At 39.0% G+C, this 23,406-nt stretch overlaps 2 protein-coding genes across 5 annotated transcripts; both read left to right on the top strand.

Moving 5' to 3' along the window:
• Nucleotides 1-4,330: 4,330 nt before the first annotated feature.
• Nucleotides 4,331-6,042, top strand: LOC143512294 (uncharacterized). 4 transcript variants are annotated; one of them, XM_077002427.1, is made up of 4 exons: nucleotides 4,350-4,471; nucleotides 5,166-5,238; nucleotides 5,340-5,745; nucleotides 5,899-6,042. In XM_077002427.1, the coding sequence occupies exons 3-4, from the start codon at nucleotides 5,429-5,431 to the stop codon at nucleotides 5,933-5,935; spliced, it is 354 nt and encodes a 117-aa protein (XP_076858542.1). In that variant the 5' UTR covers nucleotides 4,350-4,471; nucleotides 5,166-5,238; nucleotides 5,340-5,428; the 3' UTR covers nucleotides 5,936-6,042. The 4 variants fall into 4 exon arrangements, with proteins under 4 accessions (XP_076858539.1, XP_076858542.1, XP_076858540.1 ...); XM_077002425.1 differs by having other exon boundaries at nucleotides 5,337-5,745; XM_077002424.1 differs by lacking the exon at nucleotides 5,166-5,238 and having other exon boundaries at nucleotides 4,331-4,471; nucleotides 5,337-5,745.
• Nucleotides 6,043-10,545: 4,503 nt separating this feature from the next.
• On the top strand, nucleotides 10,546-22,838 carry lmln (leishmanolysin-like (metallopeptidase M8 family)). The gene is made up of 17 exons (XM_077002423.1): nucleotides 10,546-10,855; nucleotides 11,859-11,956; nucleotides 12,041-12,071; nucleotides 12,189-12,271; nucleotides 12,496-12,613; nucleotides 14,957-15,135; nucleotides 15,303-15,408; nucleotides 15,957-16,051; nucleotides 16,193-16,310; nucleotides 16,417-16,524; nucleotides 16,634-16,710; nucleotides 17,076-17,186; nucleotides 17,519-17,651; nucleotides 17,894-18,053; nucleotides 18,628-18,758; nucleotides 18,938-19,148; nucleotides 19,390-22,838. Exons 1-17 carry the CDS (start codon nucleotides 10,730-10,732, stop codon nucleotides 19,488-19,490), a joined length of 1,986 nt encoding a protein of 661 aa, XP_076858538.1. The 5' UTR covers nucleotides 10,546-10,729; the 3' UTR covers nucleotides 19,491-22,838.
• The last annotated feature ends 568 nt before the right edge of the window (nucleotides 22,839-23,406 follow it).

The following is a 23,406-nucleotide window of genomic DNA, read 5'->3' as shown; positions in this document are numbered from 1 at the left end:
AATATTGAGAATTGCATCCAAAAAAGTTATGATATGAGCAGTGGTGTAAGGACCAAGTGTTGCATGGTGATGCAGGACACCATTATTGGTAATGGCAGCACACATTGTAATGTTTCCCCCACATTGTCCTGGGACATTCACAATGGCCCTTTGACCAATGACATTTCTCCCCCTTCTCCTGGTCTAAGTGGGGTTCAAGTCCACCTCATCTATATAAATATACTCATGGCGGACATTTGCATCTGCATCCATCTCCAAAATTCTCTGTAAGAGACAAGAATATATATTTGCACACATGTGCACAACCCAAAAATCTTGATATGTGCAAGTCTAATATACTGAAATTAGTTTTGCATACATACATTAACAAAGTCATGATGCAGGTTCTTCACTCTGATGCTGTTCCTTTCAAATGGGACCCTGTATAGCTGCTTCATATGTAAGTGATTATTCTGCAGGACACGATGGACAGTGGACAAGCTTACTGTGTCCATGTTATGGAAAACAGTTGCATCATTGACTATGTGGTGCTGGATCTCGTGGATTCATGGTTCAAAACAGACATCTTGACATTTGACCTATTTATAGGCCTATACTTAGCCAATGATTCGTTGGTGTTCAATACAGTTTTTTTCAACTGTTTACACACATTTTCCAAGATCTGTGTCTATTTTTCAAAACTCTACACACAAAACTCACGATTGCTCACACAAAATGCAAAATGCCTCAAATCTCCAGCAAAATGACACACAACATTCAAAATGTCATAAACACATCTCAAAAGCAAGCACTGACATCACATTGACAACACCTTTGTCATAATATGACATTTTGGATTCATCATGTACACACTGTTTATCAAAACCTAAAGCTCTTCTTTCATTCAAGGGATTCTATGTTATACAAAAGTGCAGAGAGAAGGTGAAATACCCGCAACACAGTTTTCAAACCCAAAATATTTATTTTTTCCAAATAATTTGCTGCTGTTACAATATTTGTACAGTGCAGAAAAAAAAATCCAACCACAACATGAAGTTGGACAGACACCAAACACATGTCTGAAAAAGCTGGGGGGTGTTGGCTGTGGTGAGGGAATGGGTTGGGGGGTGTTGTCTGTGGTGAGGGTATGGGGTGCGGGGTGTTGGCTGTGGTGAGGGTATGGGCTGGGGGGTGTTGGCTGTGGTGAGGGTATGGGTTGGGGGGTGTTGGCTGTGGTGAGGGTATGGGTTGGGGGGTGTTGTCTGTGGTAAGGGTATGGGCTGGGGGGTGTTGGCTGTGGTGAGGGTATGGGTTGGGGGGTGTTGGCTGTGGTGAGGGTATGGGTTGGGGGGTGTTGTCTGTGGTGAGGGTATGGGCTGGGGGGTGTTGGCTGTGGTGAGGGTGTGGGCTGGGGGGTGTTGTCTGTGGTGAGGGTATGGGCTGGGGGGTGTTGGCTGTGGTGAGGGTGTGGGCTGGGGGGTGTTGTCTGTGGTGAGGGTATGGGTTGGGGGGTGTTGTCTGTGGTGAGGGTATGGGTTGGGGGGTGTTGGCTGTGGTGAGGGTATGGGTTGGGGGGTGTTGTCTGTGGTGAGGGTATGGGTTGGGGGGTGTTGGCTGTGGTGAGGGTATGGGTTGGGGGGTGTTGGCTGTGGTGAGGGTATGGGTTGGGGGGTGTTGGCTGTGGTGAGGGTATGGGCTACTGTATGTCCTCTCTTGCTAAACACTGAGGGAAGAACCTCCTTGCGTGGCGCATCCATCCTTGAATAGAGGCAGCATCAATGTCGCCACACGCTTCCTCCATCGCCTCAAGAAGTGGAATATGAGCATGAGGACGATGATCATATACCCGCCAGCACCAGGTGGAGAAGAACTCCTCAATTGGATTGAGAAAAGGTGAATATGGAAGCAGGTACAGAACAGAGAAGTGAGGATGTGTCACAAACCAGTTCTGGACCAGATGTGCCCGATGAAAACTGACATTGTCCCATATGAACACAAAACTTTGTTGATCTAGATTCTGCCGACCTTGGACAAGAATATTGAGAATTGCATCCAGAAAAGATATGATGTGAGCAGTGGTGTAAGGACCAAGTGTTGCATGGTGATGCAGGACACCATTATTGGTAATGGCAGCACACATTGTAATGTTCCCCCCACGTTGTCCTGGGACATTCACAATGGCCCTTTGAACAATGACATTTCTCCCCCTTCTCCTGGTTCAAGTGGGGTTCAAGTCCACCTCATCTATATAAATATACTCATGGCGGACATTTGCATCTGCATCCATCTCCAAAATTCTCTGTAAGAGACAAGAATATATATTTGCACACATGTGCACAACCCAAAAATCTTGATATGTGCAAGTCTAATATACTGGAATTAGTTTTGCATACATACATTCACAAAGTCATGATGCAGGTTCTTCACTCTGATGCTGTTTCTTTCAAATGGGACCCTGTATAGCTGCTTCATATGTAAGTGATTATTCTGCAGGACACGATGGACAGTGGACAAGCTTACTGTGTCCATGTTATGGAAAACAGTTGCATCGTTGACTATGTGGTGCTGGATCTCGTGGATTCATGGTTCAAAACAGACATCTTGACATTTGACCTATTTATAGGCCTATACTTAGCCAATGATTCGTTGGTGTTCAATAAAGTAATGAGTGCTTACACATATGAGGACTGGGAGTGAATCACTGGTGATTTAGTGTGGCATTTTGATAGGTTGTGTTTGAAAGATGAAATCAAGTAACTTCCTGTTTGATATTTGTGTGTTAGGTAAAAACTTGTGTGTAGAGTTTTGCAAAATGTGTGTTTGGAAATTGAAAACTGAGTCAGACACTGAGAGTTAGTGTATGGTTTAGCAGATTTGGTGTGGGGTTATGGTGTTTGAAGGGCATGTTTAGAAAATTGTGTGAGAAGAAAAGATTTTGTGTGTAAACAGTTGAAAAAAACTGTAAAGTAATGAGTGCTTACACATATGAGGAGTGGGAGTGAAGCACTGGTGATTTAGTGTGGCATTTTGATAGGTTGTGTTTGAAAGATGAAATCAAGTAACTTCCTGTTTGGTCTTTGTGTGTTAGGTAGAAACTTGTGTGTAGAGTTTTGCAAAATGTGTGTTTGGAAATTGAAAACTGAGTCAGACACTGAGAGTTAGTGTATGGTTTAGCAGATTTGGTGTGGGGTTATGGTGTTTGAAGGGCATGTTTAGAAAATTGTGTAAGAAGAAAAGATTTTGTGTGTAAACAGTTGAAAAAAACTGTCATTCTGAATATATTGCAGTGTATTTATCTGCATCCTTTTATTTCTCTTTGTTTCTGTCCTTGCTGGTTTAGGGGAGTTTGCTTTATATATGGAGTCTGGTTTGAATTGGAAGCATTTGCATGTATGGGTCATATCTTCCAGGATGGGTTTTAAATTCATAAACCACATGAAAAGGCGGCTTTGTTCTCTGGCCGGTTCATTTGTCAGTTGGGCCCTCACAGTGACTTTTCCTGTTCTTCATGCTGCAGGCTGGAGTGTCCTGAGGTGAGTTATGCCTGCGATGTCCTGCTCTCTAAGCAGATGGGGGATGGGAGCTGGGAAGTGTGACAGCAACCATCTGTGTGTGTGCGTGTGTGTGTGTGTGTGTGTGTGTGTGTGTGTGTGTGTGTGTGTGTGTGTGTGTGTGTGTGTGTGCGTGTGTGTGTGCGTGTGTGTGTGTGTGTGTGTGTGTGTGTGTGTGTGTGCGTGTGTGTGTGTGTGTGCGTGTGTATGTGTGTGTGTGTGTGTGTGTGTGTGTGTGTGTGTTGATAATAAGTTTAGGTTTGAGATTAGAAATTGATACTTATAAGCATATGGATGTGTGTGTATGTATGTGCATGTGTGTGCATTATTACTGCTATGAGGTAAATATTAAATACTAAGATACATTATCAAACATACTGATAAGCAGAGTTGTTTTTTGGATTGATGCAGAAATAAAACACGTTTGGCTACCTGTCAAATGAATAGTGGCCAGACTTGTTTGAGTCTTAGTTACAGAGTTGTTTCAAGCAAAGAAAATTTCTTCGATTTATGATTTAATATTTGTAAATGAATTGCTATTAGCTAAAAAAAACTTTTCGAGGTATAAAAAAGTTTCAAGGTATAATCACAGACATATTTTTCTATATACATATATTTGTTTTCATTTTTTGTGATCAATTTTATACTTTCAAATCATTACTATAAAGTATATGTTTATATCTATTATTCATTATTATTTTACAAAATATGAAATTACATGTATATAATATTCTCTCTAGAATTAAACTTTTATTTGTATGAGTTCTAACTTGCTCCAGCTCAGTGCTCCTATTGGTGGAAGCGTAGAATACATAAACATGTCATGTGACCCATTACTGAAACTCCCAAAGTCTGCATAAAGAAGTTTTACTTCACTACCTGCTGCGTGCGCTTTATTTGAACTGATCTCTTAAACTTCTTGGATTTTGGGATATATTACAGTAAGTGAACCTCTTGTCATTATTTCAGTATATGAGGTACAGGACTTTAAACATGTCTTCAGATTTTTCTTTCTCATCAGTTACATTTTACAATTAGTCTTAACACTGATATTGTTGAATTTAAATGCTTGAAGTAGTAATACATATTATCGTCAAACTGGTTTAAATGTTGAGGTTGCTTTATGTCCTGAGTACTGTATTTATTAATATGTTTATCAACGATCTTCTAATCTGAAAGTGCGTGGTAGTTCTAGGGCCTTCATTCTTTATTCTTTACTCTTTTTTCTTTCTCATCAGTTAAAGCTGAAATGGTCATTTCACAATTAGTGTTAACACTGATATTGATGTGGAATTTACATGCTTAAGGTAGTAATACATACTATCTCTTAAGTCTAACTGGTTTAAATGTTGAGGCTGATTTATGTCCTGACATGCTGGTGAAGGGTTTCAGTTCACTGGAAGGTCTTGTGTTTTTTTCTTTTAGCATTATTCTTTGTTTTTAAATGAACAAGTCTCAACACATTATAGTTAGTTTGTATTGTTAATATTAATTTTATATTTTAAGAAACATACATCTAGAATTTCTTCAAGCTTTTAAGAATAAGTTGACATGTTAAAGTGTTAAAGTTTAACATATTATTCTTAGCATACTTAATCTACCTTTTCATTTTTTCACACATTGTACACTTTTTAGCACAATAGAAATCCTTAATCCTTCAAATCTCTGAAGAGCTTAACAATGATCTGCGGATTTGTTCTCCTGAAATGTAAACATTTTTCAAGAACTTCTCTCACAAACTACAACATATAAAATGTGGCTTTAATATATTTCCTACAAAATGATTTTGATATATTTTCATTTCAGCAGAGTGACTCTTACTGGCACCAGTATGAACCCCAACTACCCACAGCAGCCAGGACAATGGGGCCATCCTGGACAGCCCTACCCTAACCCAAATGCCCCTTATGGCAACATGCCAGGATACCCCCCACCTGTACAGCCAGGATATCCGGCAATGTGTCCGGCAGGTGTATGTCAAGGACCTGGTCAATGTATGCATGGTCAAGGAGGCCATCATCAGGGGCATGGGCCCGGTCAGGGGCACGGTCACGGGCCCTGTCACGCCCCCGGTCATGGGTATGGGCCCAGTCACGGGCAAGGTCATGGGTATGGGCCCGGTCAGGGGCATGGGCACGGGCATGGTCATGGGCACGGTCATGGGCACGGGCACGGCAAACATGGCAAACATGGCAAACATGGCAAACATGGAAAGGTGAGAACCTGCTGAGAGAACTGAATGATAAAAAGTAAATCTAAACACCACACAGAAATGTGCAGTTATTACTTATGGTTAACATGCAGGTCTGTGACTTAATTTGAATTTGTGTATCTTAAAATTGTTTAATGTGTGCATACCTTTTCACAGCATTCCGGGAGCAGCAGTGACTCTGATTAGGGAATAGATGAAGATTGTCTACACACGAATCTACCCTAACCACACTACACTTTGTATTACTAATCTAATTTAGAAAAAATGTTGATCAGCATTAAAAAATAGGGTGAAAATTAACATGTGTCCTGTCACTGCAGTGCTGTACACACATTGCTTGGCTTGACTGTCGACTTTTTGAGAAGATTTGTCTGATAAGTGACTGAATGACAGGTCACAAATTCAAACATGCCATAAAGAGACCTCCAACCATTTATACATCTTTAAAGGGTACTCTTTATGTTTTATATGAAACATGAATTCTATTCTGAAATATATGAATATATTATTCATAACTATATGAATAAATTATTTTGAGGAATAAAAGAGCTATTCTGGTTGTTTTATTTGTCCCCAAACTTACCAACAATTTTCATGCATTGGGGAATGGGCCAAAATCAATGTCACTAGCTCTAAAATATAGTGCTGTCAATTCCAGGTGCCGCGATTAAAAGTCCTCACCAGGATTTTGCTCAGGCTTCCTGGATTGTGTTGATTCCACTAATTTTACCTGGATTGCTAATTAGAAAATCTAGCAAGCTTGAGCAAAATCCTGGTGAGGACTTTTAATTGCGGCACCTGGAATAGACAGCACTACTAAAATACCTTTAACTTCACTGGAAAAGTTTGGAAAAAAAGTTTTAGGGCATCCAGGACTCTGCAAGTTTTTAAGTATTAATGCAGTACTGTATGTGTTTCATTTTTTAGCTGATGAATTTTAATTATTGTGATAAATATGATACATGAAATGCTTACTTTGATCTCTATGCTTACATTCATATATCTGTCTAATATATAAACAGAGTTCTGTTAGATCAAATGATTAGAGGAAATATAACGTTTCAGCGTAGTTCTAAAACCCTATCCCATAGTACACCCACGCACAATGCTCCCAATTTGGTTGGACTGGAAAATAAGTGCACACACCTGACGCAATCAAAATATACGTAAAACTTCCAGAGATCACATGGTGCGTGGCTCTTGAACTTTGACATGTTTTATATTTTGGAGAGACTGCAGTAAGTGATTACTGATCATTAAATTTAATCCAGCATGGCACTAGAATCAATTTTTTTCTCACGAATTAACAATAAAATAGGTACTGAGACTTGTATTGAAGGTTTAGATTTATTAGGTCGTGTAAGTATCTCAGTGTTTTATGGCTCTTGAATTGACAGCCTGCGTGGGTGTCACGGTAGGCTATATGACTTGCACCCTCGAATTCATAACACAAGTACATAACACAAGAGAACAGCAATTAGTTTTTTTATTAACTTCATGCTGTAATTGGTCGAGGACACGGGCATGCAGAGTCGGGAGAGTATATTTTAAGTTCAACGTTTTTTAATAACCAACCGATTTCACGCAACAACACAGCGGGACGAAGCCAGACAAAGACTGACAAACACCACATGCAAAATGCACACTTAAATACACTAACACTTTGCAAATTTCCCAAAATAATATAAATAAATGTTTTTTTATCTGGTATTGCATTAGTTCTAACAATGTTATGAAGTTAAGACCAGTGTAAACAAGGTAACTAACTATTCATGTGATGCCCTCTGAATTCTTCTGTCTACATACTGGAAACAAAACCAGTTTTTCCAGATTGTAAACATGTCACGTCCAAAGAATGGAGAATGTGTTATGCATCATGGTATTACCCAGTTTCTCCTTTGGTTTTGCCCTCAAATGCGGAAGATGACTTAGAACGATTTGTTTAGGTCTGTTGTGGAAACAGTTTTACACAAATAATAGTTAGCTAATATTTTACACCAGGCATTTTTAGATTTCTAGGCATGAATATAAAACACTGCCAGTTTGAGGCACATAATTCTTTTTTGGTGTGAAACATGGGTCACGAACACAACATAAAAGCCATTCTAAAAACAACTTCAGCATAATTAAATCACATGATAAACCATTACACCTTGAATGATTTCTTACACTCCACGCCTTGATGTTTACACGTGGCATGATTCCATTGGTCGGAGTGGGCAAGGAGCGTCACAAGACACCAGAGACATCCCGGTATAAACAGACATCTTCCGTCTATGGTTTCCGTGTTGCTCAGGTTCCTGATATTTGCTGAACTCTTTTGGACTTAAGATATATTACCGTAAGTATATTTGACTATAAGTGAAACTAGACATTAACAACTGAGTTTTTTAGCTGTCAAATATAGGTGTTATACCTACCAATGTTATTAGATGTAGCCTAACTGAATTTCAGAGTCATTATCAAGAGTAATTTACAAAAGTGCATTTTGTTGTCTGCGTGAAACTTATTTCTTAATACTTGTTAAAGTTGAAAAAAATATAAAACAAGAAGGAAAGTTTTTAGAAAGCAAATTAAGTTGTTGAAAATTAAGTTGTTAATTAAGTTAACAGGTTTAGTTAAGTAAATAACACATTAGTGGGTACTAGAATCTAAATCCTTGGACATTTCTGAGCTACGCAATCCCTTAAAAATACTGCTTTTGTAATTTATTTCATTTCCACAAACAATTAATTAGTTCTCATCAAGCAGCTCATGTAGCACAAAAATGTTATATAGTAATTACATATTGTGTGCGTGTGTGTGTGCGCGTGTGTGTGCGCGTGTGTGTCAGACATATATCAGCCATACGTGTATCAGTTATGTTCAGATATCTTTATGCTTTATGTTTTAGGTTGCCTGCAGTATGAACCCTTACTACCCACAGCAGCCAGGTATATATGTAGATCCTTGCAACAGCATGACCTACCCAGTCCCACCACCAGGAGTATACGGCTACCCACCGATGGGCCCACAACCTGTTCCTGGTTTGCCTGTACAAGGAAGTCCTATCATCATTAATACTCATGATGGTCACCATGGTCACCATGGTCACCATGGGCACCACGGGCACCACGGGCACCATCACCATGGTCACCATGGGTTTTTTCACCACCATGGGCATCATGGACATTGCTAGAAGAAGTAAAGAATGAGGAAGGTGAGACTACAGATATTTAAATGGAACTGAAAAGAAAGAACAATTATGTCAATACAGATGCAAATGTGGTAAAGCAAGTTATACATGTGAAGTGTTAAAGATGCTGTTGTTTCATGGGTCTAACACATCTATTTCTTCTTACAGCATTTTGAAGGCAAAATGTGATTCAGAACTGGTACAGACACTCCACACATGATGTCAAAACAATTAATTTCAGGCAATTGTGTGTTACCTCAAAGTGAAAAAAAGTCTTATTTACTCTACATATAACAGACTGCATTCAGAATTATTAGGAGTCTTTTTAAAGATTATTAAAACAGCAGTTTTACATAAGTTAAACATGACCAGTAATAATTGTTATAAAAACATATTGAAACATTCCTGTTTAATTTTATTTTGATTATTTTGTTATTATTTTAAAATGTATACGTGCAATAAAAATCTATATCCATTGATTGGACCTTAATTACACTGTTTGCTACTACCTGGTTAATACTGTGTTCTAATTTGATGCAGAGTTTAATCGTGATGAATACTAACTTTATCAACTTTAAAACATGTAACTGTTTCGGCAGTGTATCATAACTTACACGCTATAGGTGTAAAATCTCTAGGCATCCTTTAATATAAACTTTGGAAACAACGAGGTGGAAGAAGTGTTCAAATGTTTCAGAAGGTCAACTTGTTACCTCCCAGTATGGTTTGCAACATTTAATCTTCTTACATTTTGAGACAGAAAGGGAAACATGATCATTGTTTTAAATCTTTTTTTATGAAATATAAAAACGAGTTTGCTGCGCTGTTTTGAACCTATGGGTTCTATAATATTTGAAAGCCACCAGATGTCACTGAGGGTTTTCCATCCACCGAGTTTTTGCGCATTTTGAAAATGCGCATGAAAAAAGCTGGATGGAAAAAGACCAAAATTCGAAAAAAGCCCCAAATATCGCAAAAAGATTTTTACGCTAGGAGGAGTTGGAAAAGTTAGACTATCGCATCGCCAAAATTCGGAAAAACTGGATGGAAAAGGGTTTTTCGCATAAACGATGACGTATCATGCCTCAAGTCATGTGGTTCTGTACATGATCGCGATGTAAAGATGGCAAATGCATACAAAAACAGTTCTGGAGAGAGCAAAAATTGAATTTAACTTCTCCATGTATAGAAAAGAAAAAGAAAAAAATGTTTCAAAACCTCAACGTGCAAAAATGCGTAACTGCCAGATGGACGTAAAACCACTATTGTTTGGCGTCCTCTCACGTGATCTAAAGTTTATTCGCATAACTGTAATGAATGGAAACAAGGCTTAATTCGCATTTTTTCTGCCGAAACTTGGAAATTGCGCATTATTTTTTCGAAAGGTTTGGATGGAAACCCGGCATCGGCAGAAAACTTTAGTTTTGAACCAATTAAGAAATTATCCGACATAGAAAGTTACTTTATTTATTGCATTTTGTGAGACATTTTACCATAATTTGTGTAATATAAAAATAATATTCCCATATTTATTTGCAAACAATATTTCATTGACTTTTATTATGAAAACACCTCTAATTTACACTTCTTCCTTCCATCGCTGTACTGTTGCTGCTTTCACATTGAACCCGGGCGAGTTGTCAGCTGAATGAATGGCATATGCAATGCAAATGTGTTTTGATTTATCGGATGTACAGTTTTCCTGTTCATCACATTTGGTTGAGGTATGAATATTAAAACGACAGGGTTTGCGTGGGCAGCAAAAGAATATTCGGTTTGGACGTCGGGAGTGTGTCAGCCGCAGTTAAAACGATGGCGAGCGGCGTGAGCGGCCACTGGGAGCTCCTCGGTTCACTTGGGCGCGTTTGTTTATTTTCCGTTCTGTTTACCTGCGCTCACTGTCACACATGTAACCACAAAGTGCCCTTGACATCAGACGTAAGTTCACTCTTACGGGCTATTTTTAATTACAGGCATAACAAACTGGTTACCTTATCTGAATACCTGTCTTGCTATCAGAGGAACAGCAGACGGGTGTCTCCAGAGCCCTAGTTTGAAAGTATATTGTTTGATGACCTGTTTTGCAACCCTGCATTGAAGTCTAATTCTAGGGGTTTTATTATCGTGGATGTCAGGATATCCGCGCTTGAAATCCGGACGCACCCACATATGTGCGATATTACGGTATTTGGCTGCTCAGCGCAATCTGACCCCCCAAATCAGAGATAAATCAGTCTTGTCATTTTTAGAGGGTTGGTGTTCACGTTTACTACATGAATAACTGCAAAATGTGGTTTACTTAAACAAAGTCAGCAAGTAATTCATAAAGTTTGAACCATAAGCCCACGACACTAAAACACACGTGTAGATGTGGTTACTTAAACAATCTGTATAATGTATGATGATGTGCGCTACGGATTGCCATTGAACGGATATGACACTACATTAAACACACTTACTAATATATCTAAAACATTATATGGTACAATTTTTTAAAATAAATTTAGATTTATACAACATGTAGGTAATTTATTATAGTAATTTCATATGTGGTGATTTGGTTAGCTGTTTCTCAGAATTGTACAGTTTACCCGTTTTTTGCTTTGTTGAAGTGCCGTGAGCTTTTGTTTGAAGGTTTATGTAATAAACGCTAATTTTATAACCACATTTTGTAGTGATACATTTAGTAAACGTGCGTGTCTAGACCAAAGCTCTTCAGAAATAAAAGAATCAATTTATCTGTGCTGAAATACCGTAATGTCGATCTTATATGCGCATTCAAGAATACTTTGACTACAGTTACAGTCTCTATACTATCCCAAAACATTGAAGAATCCAGTACACAGTGTAATTACAGGTATTACAGTGGTATTGCCCAGCGAATAAAAACGTCTTTCACCAATAAACCAACTTGCTCAAACACTGTAGTCTATTCTTTTAGGTGATACATGACGTGTATCTGAAACCAGGGAGGCTGACTAAAAGAAGCACTGAGCAGCAGTTAAAGGTTCAGATCGTTTATGACTCCAGTTTGGATGTGTAAGTAGTAGAATATGTCTGTTAAAAAAAAGCTTAAGATTTTGTGGCTGTATAGATGCTATACAATGTGTCTTTGCCTTCTAGGCTAGATGAGGCCAAGAGCAGCCTTGTAAAGGTATTTCTTAGCATCTGCTATTAGTATTGGATCAAATCTCTTTCCGTAAATTAGGGTTAAATGCAACCTAATCCAGCATATGAATAATATGATTGCTCTGTTTGGTTTTGTCCATAGGACAAGCTCTTCCCACAAGCTATTGATTATCTTCGGAGAGCTTTGAGAGTGCGCAGACACACAGGCCCTGTGTTACTAAGCAGGTTTTGCTTCTCCTATTCATGTCCTGCCTTATTTATGGACCAAATATTCATATATTCTTGCTATGCCCTATGTATAATACATACAGTTTAACTTTATAATACATGTAACTACATCTACATATAATTTACAACAATGTATGTTATAGTGTTGACACCAGAGGAATTTGATAATCGTCTTACAGGAAATGTAATTCTCTTATGATTACAATGTGTGTTTTGATTAGACAATGTGCAACAAATCAGTATCTGAGAAAAAAAGATGACCCTCACCGATATTGCCAAGCAGCTTGTGCAGATATCACAAGATGTGGACCAGTTGTTGTACCTGAACGACATTTACAGGTTAGTCATTTGCTTCAGGTAAGAAAGGCTCTTCAGTGTGCAGTGAATTGTGTAGGCTCGAGGTATCAGTTGTCTCCTGAAGGCAGAAGACATGTAGCTTTGGACCTCTTATGCAGTATACTTGTCATTTGAGATCACATTAGATGACCATTTCATTGTTAACTTAACATACCTTATCATTACAAACTTGATTAGGTTACTGCTGAGGTCATGTGAGTGCTGACCTGCAGTACATTAATGACATCTGATAGTAATGGCAATACTTAATGAGGTCAGGTTTACAGAAGATAATTAGCAGAGATGCTTGCCATGTTCTTGACACAAACCACTTTTCCCCTGCACTTTCTTTGTTTGCATAGATTAAATCAGTGTTTTCTAAATCCAGTCCTGGTTGAGTCAGGTCTTTGTGGTATGGTATGTGCTGCGATGCCTAGATGTCTAGACAATGTCTATACTGGCCCGCAAGCTGTTTTGAAAAGTGTATTTTTTATTTTTTTTGGAATTTTTTTTTCTATCGCACTATCCGCTCTTATTTTGAAATCGCGCACCGCGATCTCAAGATGATGCTGGGGATTGCCTCTATGGCAACAACAAACAGGTAGCCGATGGCCAAATGCCTTCGCTTACCCCCCCCGTCGACAGTTTGCGGTCGCCACCAACCCCCCCATAACTGGCCCCTTCAGTGATTGAAAATATAAAATGTGGCCCGTCATCATTTCTATTTGAGTACCCCTGGTCTATATGATGCCTACTCGATGCCTAGACAATGTCTATACGATGTCTAGACGATGCCTATACGATGCCTAGACTATGCCTACACGATGCCTAGATGATGCATAGACGATGTCTAGATGATGTCTAGACGATGCCTTCACGATGCCTACACGATGTCTATACGATGTCTAGATGTCTTGACCATGCCTACACAATGTCTAGACGATGCCTAGACGATGTCTATACGATGTCTATACGATGTCTAGACGATGCCTAAACAATGTCTAAACGATGTCTAGACGATACCTAGACGATGTCTATACGATGCCTACACGATGTCTATACGATGTCTAGACGATGCCTATACAATGTCTAAACGATGTCTATACGATGCCTAGACGATGTCTAGATGATGCCTATACAATGTCTATATGATGCCTACACGATGCCTAGACAATGTCTATATGATGTCTAGACGATATCTAAACGATGTCTAGATGATGTCTATACGATGTCTAGACGATGTCTATATGATGTCTAGACGTTATCTAAATGATGTCTAGATGATGTCTATACGATGCCTACACGATGCCTAGACGATGCCTAGACGATGTCTAGACAATGTCTAAACGATGTCTAGATGATGTCTAGACGATGCCTATACAATGCCTAGACGATGTCTATACAATGCCTAGATGATGCCTAGACGATGTCTATACAATGCCTAGACGATGTTTAGACGATGTCTATACGATGTCTAGATGATGCCTAGACTATGCCTACACGATGCCTAGATGATGTCTAGACGATGCCTAGATGATGTCTATACGATGTCTAGATGGTGTCTAAACTATGCCTACACAATTTCTATATGATGTCTAGATGATGTCTAGACGATGTCTATACAATGCCTAGACGATGTCTATACAATGCCTAGATGATGCCTACACAATGTCTAGACGATGCTTAGATTATGCCTAGACAATGTCTAGACGATGCCTAGACGATGTCTATACGATGTCTAGATGATGCCTAGACTATGCCTACACTATGCCTAGATGATGTCTAGACGATGCCTAGATGATGTCTATACGATGCCTAGACGATGTCTAGATGGTGTCTAGACGATGCCTACACGATGTCCAGACCAGGGCTATTCAACTATAATTTTCTGCAGGCCAGATTTGGCAGAGAGCTCTGACCTGTGGCCCAGAACGTAATTTGTTGACGGGGGAGTGGGGGTGGTTAGCAAATTTGTTGTTATTATTTATGGGGAGATGGGCCACGGGCTGGTACAAATTCAATAAAGGGCCGAATCTGGCCCGCGGGCCGCCAGTTGAATAGCCCTGGTCTAGACGAGGCCTACACGATGCCTACACAATGTCTATATGATGCCTAGATGATGCCTGGACGATGTCTATATGATGCCTAGACAATGTCTATACGATGCCTAGACAATGTCTATACGATGTCTATACAATGCCTACACAATGCCTACACGATGTCTAGACAATGCCTAGATGTCTATATGATGCCTTGACGATGTCTATACGATGCCTAGACGATGTCTAGATGGTATCTAGACGATGCCTACATGATAGACGATTTCGATACGTTTGTGTTGTGCAGCAATGCAGGGTGTGCAGTGAGACGGGGAAGTCGTGTGGCCCCGTGGGGGTCCCAGACGGTGAGGGTGTGGATGGCGCAGACTTCCTGCTGTATGTGAGCGGAGTGACAACGGAGCGCTGTGGACAGGAGAACATTGTCGCGTACGCAGCTTACTGCCAGCTGGAGGCAGAGCTGGACAGGTGATCATGGAGAGTGTGACATTTTGTCATTCGTAATGTTTTTTAGGACTTACTTACTTTGAAATGGCAAATATCGAAAATACAGAATTAGAATTTCTTCGTTACAGAATTTCAAATCATGTTTAAATGCATTTCCAGTATACATTCCCTGCTGTCTTTGCTTGTAGGCCCATTGCTGGATATGCTAACCTTTGTCCAAATATGATCTCAACTCAACTTCAGGAGTTTGAGGGGATGCTGTCCACTGTTAAACATGAGATCATACATGCACTGGTGAGCATAGTGAATGTTTTTCCTTCTACATCATGGCTACATCATGGTGCCTTACATGATTACCTTGCAGACTGTCCCACTGGAATATGGTCTTCCATTCAGATCTATACTATTTTCTGACAGCCTTATGTATTTCATGGTGGGACCTCTGTTAGATGGTATTTTCTTTTAGTGAGAGTCTTTGCAACTAGGGCTCATTAGGCTGTCGCACAGCACCTGCCTAATGAGACTCAAGTGAGTAATCTCCCCGATGCTGAAATGTTCATAAATATGAGACCCAGTGGACTTCATTGCTGTGGCTATAACTAACAACTGCAAAGTACAAAGCGGACTAATATTTGGGCATACTGTGCCTCAGACAGATGACCACTTAAATTCTGTGCTTCATTCTGAGATTTCAGATGTCTCAGACAGTTGACCTGTGTGGGCCGAACGCAGTGCAGTGAATGGCAGTTTGGCAGAACCAGGCTTGCCTTGCTGTTTTCTTTTCCAATTAGTAATGATTACTAATTATGAAAATCAATGATTAGTCTTGATTTTCTGTGCAGGGCTTTTCAGCAGGGCTGTTTGCCTTTTACCATGATGATGATGGGAAACCGCTAACGCCGCGCTTTGCTAGTGGCTTGCCGGCATTCAATGAAAGGTAACTTCTGGAGAGGGTTTGTTCTGTTACTACATGTTCTGTTACTATATGTTTATGCCGTAGATGTGATCTTGAATTCAGTTTATTTTGGATTTATGAGTGTGAACAGCCCTATTGCAGACATGAATGTTTCTGCTTTAGTCTTGGCCTTTACCAGTGGAGCGATAAAGTCATAAAGCAAGCAACACGTTTGTGGGACATTCGAGGTGGCCACATGGTTCGGCACGAGGTCCATCTTATGGTCACCCCACGAGTCGTAGTGAGTCTTTAAAAAAAGTACAAGACATGCTGCAAACCAGACATCTAAGTCTATGCGTCAGGAGCTTCTGCATGGTCTTTTAACTGTGTTTCTATCACTTTGTTAGGCGGAAGCTCGAAGACATTTCAAATGCCCAATTCTAGAAGGTATGGAACTGGAAAACCAGGGGGGCGTAGGCACAGAGCTGAATCACTGGGAAAAGCGCTTATTGGAGGTACAGCAGGACAACATTTACAATGGATTAGTATCAATGGATTAGTATTAGACGTTTATTACACTGTTATCAGACATCATTTAGTTGATAGACTTTTTTCCAACAATAGAATGAAGCAATGACTGGATCTCATACTCAAAACAGAGTGTTTTCCAGGATCACACTGGCTATAATGGAAGATACAGGGTAAGAGGTTTGCCACACTCCTTCAGAATGGATACCATATCAACTAAATTAAATTAAATAGATGTTAAACTCACCAATTGATGTCAGTCAGTATAAAACATAGACATTATGCTGTTCTTTGTGTTGAAGTTATTACATACAGCACCACAGTCCTGGAGAGCAGCGTGTATAGAGCATCACAGTTATGATCATAAGATGTCAAGACATTGTTTATGGTGATGAGGGGGTAGTAAAAGTTGCTCTGGTTTGCTGGGCTGCCAGTATGTATGGTGAAGAAGAAGGTTTGAGAGCGTCTTGGCTTTCTCGTGTGTTGGATATCACTTCCTCTTTTGTTGACTGAACTTGTTTGTGGTTTTCTGTGTTAGGTGGTACACAGCCAACTACAGCATGGCGGAGAACTTGGAATGGGGCAAAGACTTGGGTTGTGACTTTGTGATGAAAAGCTGTAAATTCTGGATTGACCGTCAGCACCTGACGTGAGCTCACGTTATGAATATCTGAATTTCCCTCTTATGCCGACTTTCCAAATAATATGACTCTTTGTCTTACCTAGCGTTCTTTTTTTAATTTTATAATTTGGCTGACATTTTAGAAGTTTTTAATCAAATATTCGCCGGTATACATGTTTATGTAAATAATGTTTAAAATCTAATAGATTTCCTGAGACTTGGATAATAGTGAATCCAGACTCTTCATATGAAGATGCAAGAATATCTCTATGCTTTCAGCTGATGGGAAGGTTAACAGGAGTCCTGTATCAGGACTCTTACTGTGACTCTTACTGTGATTCTGTGAATGTGACGTACAGGAGTCTCACCTCGACCCCGTACTGTGACTCTGTGCGAGGCACACCACTACAGCTCTCCTGCAGGCAGGACCAGTTAGCAGTGGCGGTGTGCAACCTGCAGAAATATCATCAGCCTCTTCCCCAGGAGTACCAGGTAATGAATGAATTTTTTGATGCTCTGTCAATTTATAATGGCAATAGAACCAGTACATTTGGTCAGAGGCAGAGCTGAGCAACATAATTGAAATCACAAAATTTGTTTACACAAATTCTAGAATGCTGTTATCCATCCTCAAACAGGTTCTGTGTTGTTTTCCAGGGTAAACCTATCTAATAAACCCAACTGAACCATAATTTCAAAATAAAAGCCCTGATTTTACGCACTCTCCTCCTCAGTACTTTGACAGCATCCTTGGAGTGCCTGACGAGGATTTGCCCTTGTACGGAGGTGCAGTGGAGATTGCCGACTTCTGCCCCTTCAGTCAGGAGTTCAGCTGGCACCTGAGCGGGGAGTACCAGCGCAGCTCCTACTGCAGGATCCAGGCAAACCAGCCAGGTGCCTGCCAGGCCAGCCTGTCCATTTGTTACCCAGACCATCCTTGAGCACCTTTAGCAACTTTGTCACATTTATTGATGCTTGTTGTAGGTTTCTGTGAAGGTGCTCACATCCCAAATTTAGAACAGAGGTTTGCTCCTCTGATTCAGTCCTCTGCTATATAAAATTTACATTGTTATATTCAAATGCCTTGAAGGAAATATTTAAAGCGTGGGAACAGTTTTACTCTTAATGATAATGGAAAGACAGCCTTTGATTTAGTACACACAAGTCCAGTTTAAACAGCAGCTTTAATTTGTAGAGTACATGAAACAGCAGCTTTAATTTGTAGAAATATATATATATATATATATATATATATATATATATATATATATATATATATATATATATATATATATATATATATATATATAATATTGCAGGAAACATCATATATATATATATATATATAGAGTGATGTATATATGTAGTGAGGCATGCAGATTCCTGAAAGCTGGAGTTAATGCTGCAGCAGTCAATAATAGACCATCAGCATTACTGAGGTCCTTGGTTTTTTGTCTTTCACTGGCAGACTCATGGAGGAACTATGCAGCTGAGGAGTACGGCCCCAACTCTGTCTGCCTGTACCAGAAGTCAGCTTTTGTCTTGGAGCAGTGCAATAAACGCATGTCCTACCCCGACTGGGGAAGTGGCTGCTATAAGGTGGGGCGGATTACCTGGAAATGTCCTCTTATTGGTCCTTTTGAAATGTAAAATAAAAAAAAATGATAAAAGCATCGAAAGAGGAAGATAACATATTAGTATTTTCAAATCCTTTGAGGTCAGACATGTTCGACCCAGGATATCTTAGCTGCTCTTTCCGATTGATGCTTGTTTCATAGACGACTTGCTCCTCAGAAGGGCTGCTGGTGTGGGTGCAGGACCAGACCTACCTGTGCATGCACGCCGGGCACCTTCTCAGTGTGAACGTGAAGCTGAACGATTGGGTGTACCGTGGTCAGCTGATTTGCCCGGCCTGCTCACACTTCTGCAGCCACTGCCCCCTCGCTCACGAGCTCCCGCCAATCAACGCCAATCGCAGCGCGCACATAGGTAAGTTCTGGGTTTTCCCGTCCACTTCTGCTCCCACACCCTAACGTCATGTCATTCATCTCCTGGATTATGTCATTAATCCCCGAGATGATGTCATTCATCCCTGAGATGATGTCATTAATCCTCGAGGTTATGTCATTCATCTCGGCTGAGCACTTTTGTGAATTAGGCTGCAGGGGGTGAACGGGTCTGTTTGAAAGCGTTTCTTTGATGTGCCGCTGAACCACTGTGCCTTCCTCAGACCCTTGCTCCGGATCTACGGGCTTGGCCGCGACACTGTGGCCACTGTTGCTCAACCTCATTCCGGTGCTGGCAGGCTTCGTCCTCTGCATGAGGAGCTGAAATTGGTCACGTTCGTTGCATCAGGTAGGGGGGAGGACACAGGCATGTCACTGCCATAGGCTTCTGTCTGAGAGTCTCCCGTTAGTGGGGCAAGCAGCGCTCAGTACCTTGCACCGGTGCGGTAACTTCTCTTTGAACATGAAGGCCTTCGTGAATGTTATCGATGAGGGATAGAAAAAGCCATGGACTGTGCTTTGCTTTGTGTAGATAGCAAGTGCCAGTCAACAGATGTTCAGGCAAGAAATTATAGTCGTGCAAGAGGGCGTTGTGCAGTGGAGGAAATGCTGGTGCTAATTTATGTTGTTTTCAAATTCCCAATGTACATGTAGCATTGTGATTGTGTGTGTGTGTGTGTGTGTGTGTGTGTGTGTGTGTGTGTGTGTGTGTATACACACATTTTTTTTTCCTCAACTAAAGCAGTTAATGCCAATGCTTAAATTGTTGTAGATCTGTGAATGTGAATTATGATTTGTGTGAAGTGGCTCAGTCAATTCAAAGAAACCTCCTGAAGGTCAGGAGATCTGAGCTGTAAGTGTAACGATGGTACCTGACATAGATGGGTGTGATTTTGAATGTTGCAGTTTTGTTTTGCAGCATGTATTGTCAGACGTTTTATTTGAAATATTCCCACTACACTTTTTTTTTTTATACAAACTCAAAGTAGCCTATAAATTCTGGTTTTATAGCTATGTTTACTGTGATGTTTCATTTGATGATCTTATCTTTGCTTTAGTTCCTGGTTTTGGAAAAATGCATATTTATACAAAGACTGTCAAACCAAAGTGATGTTTGGTTTGAGGTTTTGTTTTGTTTTACCCTCTCCCACATTTGTTATCTCCTCGAATTTGATTTGGTGGAAGTTCAGTGAATTTTGCACAAAAAAACTGCATTTTTCATTGTTCTTTCAAATCATAGATTACATCTAGCCTGAAGGCTTCAGTGTTACATTTAAAATGTTTATGTTTGCGAACATTAATAGAATAACTTGTTTCCTTTTTTCTTAGTTTGTTCTTTAGTCATAGCTATAGCATATCTATCTATCTATCTATCTATCTATCTATCTATCTATCTATCTATCTATCTATCTATCTATCTATCTATCTATCTATCTATCTATAAAGGCTTTCATTTTATTTCTTTTCATTTCAATCATAGGAGTTATTCATTAAAGGAATATTCCAGCATTCCACTTAATGTAGTCTACCACCTACCACCTCTGTAGTGAATGCCTGAAGCTTTTCCTCTTACTTAATGGAGGTCTAGGGATAGTTCATGGAGGTGTCAATAATTGCTTTTGTTTTTTTGTGAAACATGTAAATTTGTAATGTTTTTATACATTTCTTAGTCAAAATATTTTAAAGTTAAAAAAAGTTGTAATTCTGTAAAGCATTTCTTTCAGAAAAAAATAATCTAGTTGTAATTTGATACCACTAGCCTACTGTAGACAGAGTTCTGCTTGATTGCCAGTGGATATTATAAAACTACATAACATTTTTGGTAAGACATTATGTCACATCTTAAGCTATTTATTGTTAGAAAGTATTATTTCTGAATTTGTGTCACTTATTGTTCACGATTATTGACCACATGCCTCTGATATGGTGGGCACTGATTATGTTGGAAAATTCTGGAATATTCCTGTAAACTGTCAGAAACACCTAGTCATAGAGTCCTGAAAACTTGTATGAAACATGGCAGCTCTCACTTATTAACCAGTGTGTGATGTTAGGGGCATATTAGTACTATACCATATATTGTACATCAAGTTGTAATTTAAAACCTGGTACCTTGGGACAACTTTTCCAATAAGACTTGTAGCTTCTACTTGGAGCTTAAGATGACATTGAGAACAGGTTACATGCTAAAATGATATAAAACATAGAACACTAGCTTTTTTCTATAAACAAAAATTAAGCAGTTATATTCTTAAGGCTTTTTATGTCAGTGCAGTACAGTGTTTTAATATGCGATTCCTGCACTAAAATATAGTCTGAATGAACCTTATTGTCCCAGAGGTCCATTCCTGTTGAAGTCAGGGACAAGAGTATCTAATGCACCACAATGCCTACCTTTCCATCATTTCTTTATATGTCTTAAAATTGGTGAGGAGGGGAGGTCAGAATCACTGTATGCATGTGTCATTTCTCTGTTGGACTGAACAATATATTTTTCCTTTCAGTTAAAGGTTTAAAGACTATTGTGAATATGACGTCCTTTACACCCTGAAGGCGCTTAGTTGATATGTAGTATCCTTTTAACTCTAATTAGGAAATTGTCCTATTTATTTTAGGTGTTTGAATTTTTGTTTACCTTCAGGTTGAGGGTCAATAAAAGACAAGCGAATGGCAAATGTAATCATTGTATTAAAATGTCCCCTTTATTTTTCATATTTTTTTATGTGAGACTAATTTAAATTGACTGGAATTCTTTCCCTTTGCCAGTGATTCAAACACATGCTATTGAGATTACCTTGCACTGAACCCTTACAGCAGACTTTATAGATATTCAACATTAATTTATGTAAAAGATGATCAGCGATGTTTACTGTGAGCATATTTTTATACATTCTGGGGCTTGATTTGTGCATCACTCATTCCAGTTTTTATTTATAGCTGCTTTGTTGCATTTGACAGTACAATTGGATTAAATTTGTCCCCCCTTGTATATCTCAGGGTAGAACATATTCTGCATTCACAATTCTGTGCCCTGTACTTATTTAATTAAAGGCTTGTTGGCTGTCTGTTTACGGAATATTTGAAATCTGTTTTCTGGACGCAGTTTAAAATTGTGTTTGCACTAAATTATCTTGTCATTTGGAATTTACCACCGACAACCCCTTTCAGCCTGTGGCTCACAGTTGAAATTGTTTTACCATTTTTATCAATTTTCTTAAACATTCACATTCACTTCATATTACACTACAATCAGGAGTAAAAAAATACAAATTAACAATGAAAAACATTATGCCAAATAACAAACAGAGAGCAGAGTTCTCAGATAAATCATCACATATGCACTGAAGCACACAGAAGAAAGGAAGCACATGTGACAAAACACATATGGAGACAAATTAGATGTGTAACAGACCAAAGAAAACTCTATGCATAAGGTTTCGTACATAGTAAGCATCTGCAGTTTCCTTACTGAATTACTCCCTGCTCCATTGCATTTTGAATAAATTCATATTTTGTGCAATTTGTATAATCCAATAAACATGTATTGAGTTCCTCTAGTTAATCATGTATGTTATGATGGCAGCAAATATGCACCACATTGTGGAAGAAATTAGCACAAAATGTATTTCTTTTTTGTTTTCATAATTAATAAATTGATTTTTTTCTCTAGAAGAGTTCTGAGTTTAATGTAACCAGTGGTCTTGTTTTCAGGGAATAAGAAAAACAAGGCACAGTGCATGACAAGACAAATTTATTTTTCTAGATAGAATTGTCTTTTTAAACCTTCTGAGCCCAGTTTTGTGTTTTGTTATAATAATGTAGCTAAAATTGAAAAAGTCATCTTATACATTATACACTCTTGAGATATATATATATGATATCTTCAGGACATCAGGACAAATTTTTATGAATAGCAAAAAACATCACATATTCTCTTTTTTCAATGTCTGATTTAAGATGTCTTCAAATAACACTCCATTGTCTGAAATATTGGTTTTGATCTATTGCTTATGTATGACACATCACGTGGTTGTGTCAGGATGGGAGAATAAAAACTTGCAACGGTTTCTTTTCCCCCAAAAAACTTTCTCATTGGAATAGTTTTATACGGTTTAACAAATGATACTAAAACATACAGATACATATAAGGATATTAAAACATATGCATATTTAAACACATATACATATACACACATATACATGTTTCCTACAATATTTCATAGATAGATAGATAGATAGAT

This window comes from Brachyhypopomus gauderio, chromosome 4, assembly GCF_052324685.1.
Source record: "Brachyhypopomus gauderio isolate BG-103 chromosome 4, BGAUD_0.2, whole genome shotgun sequence".
NCBI lineage: Eukaryota > Metazoa > Chordata > Actinopteri > Gymnotiformes > Hypopomidae > Brachyhypopomus > Brachyhypopomus gauderio.
The sequence above is the reverse complement of the archived record's forward strand: the minus strand, read 5'-3'. Positions and strand labels throughout refer to the sequence as shown.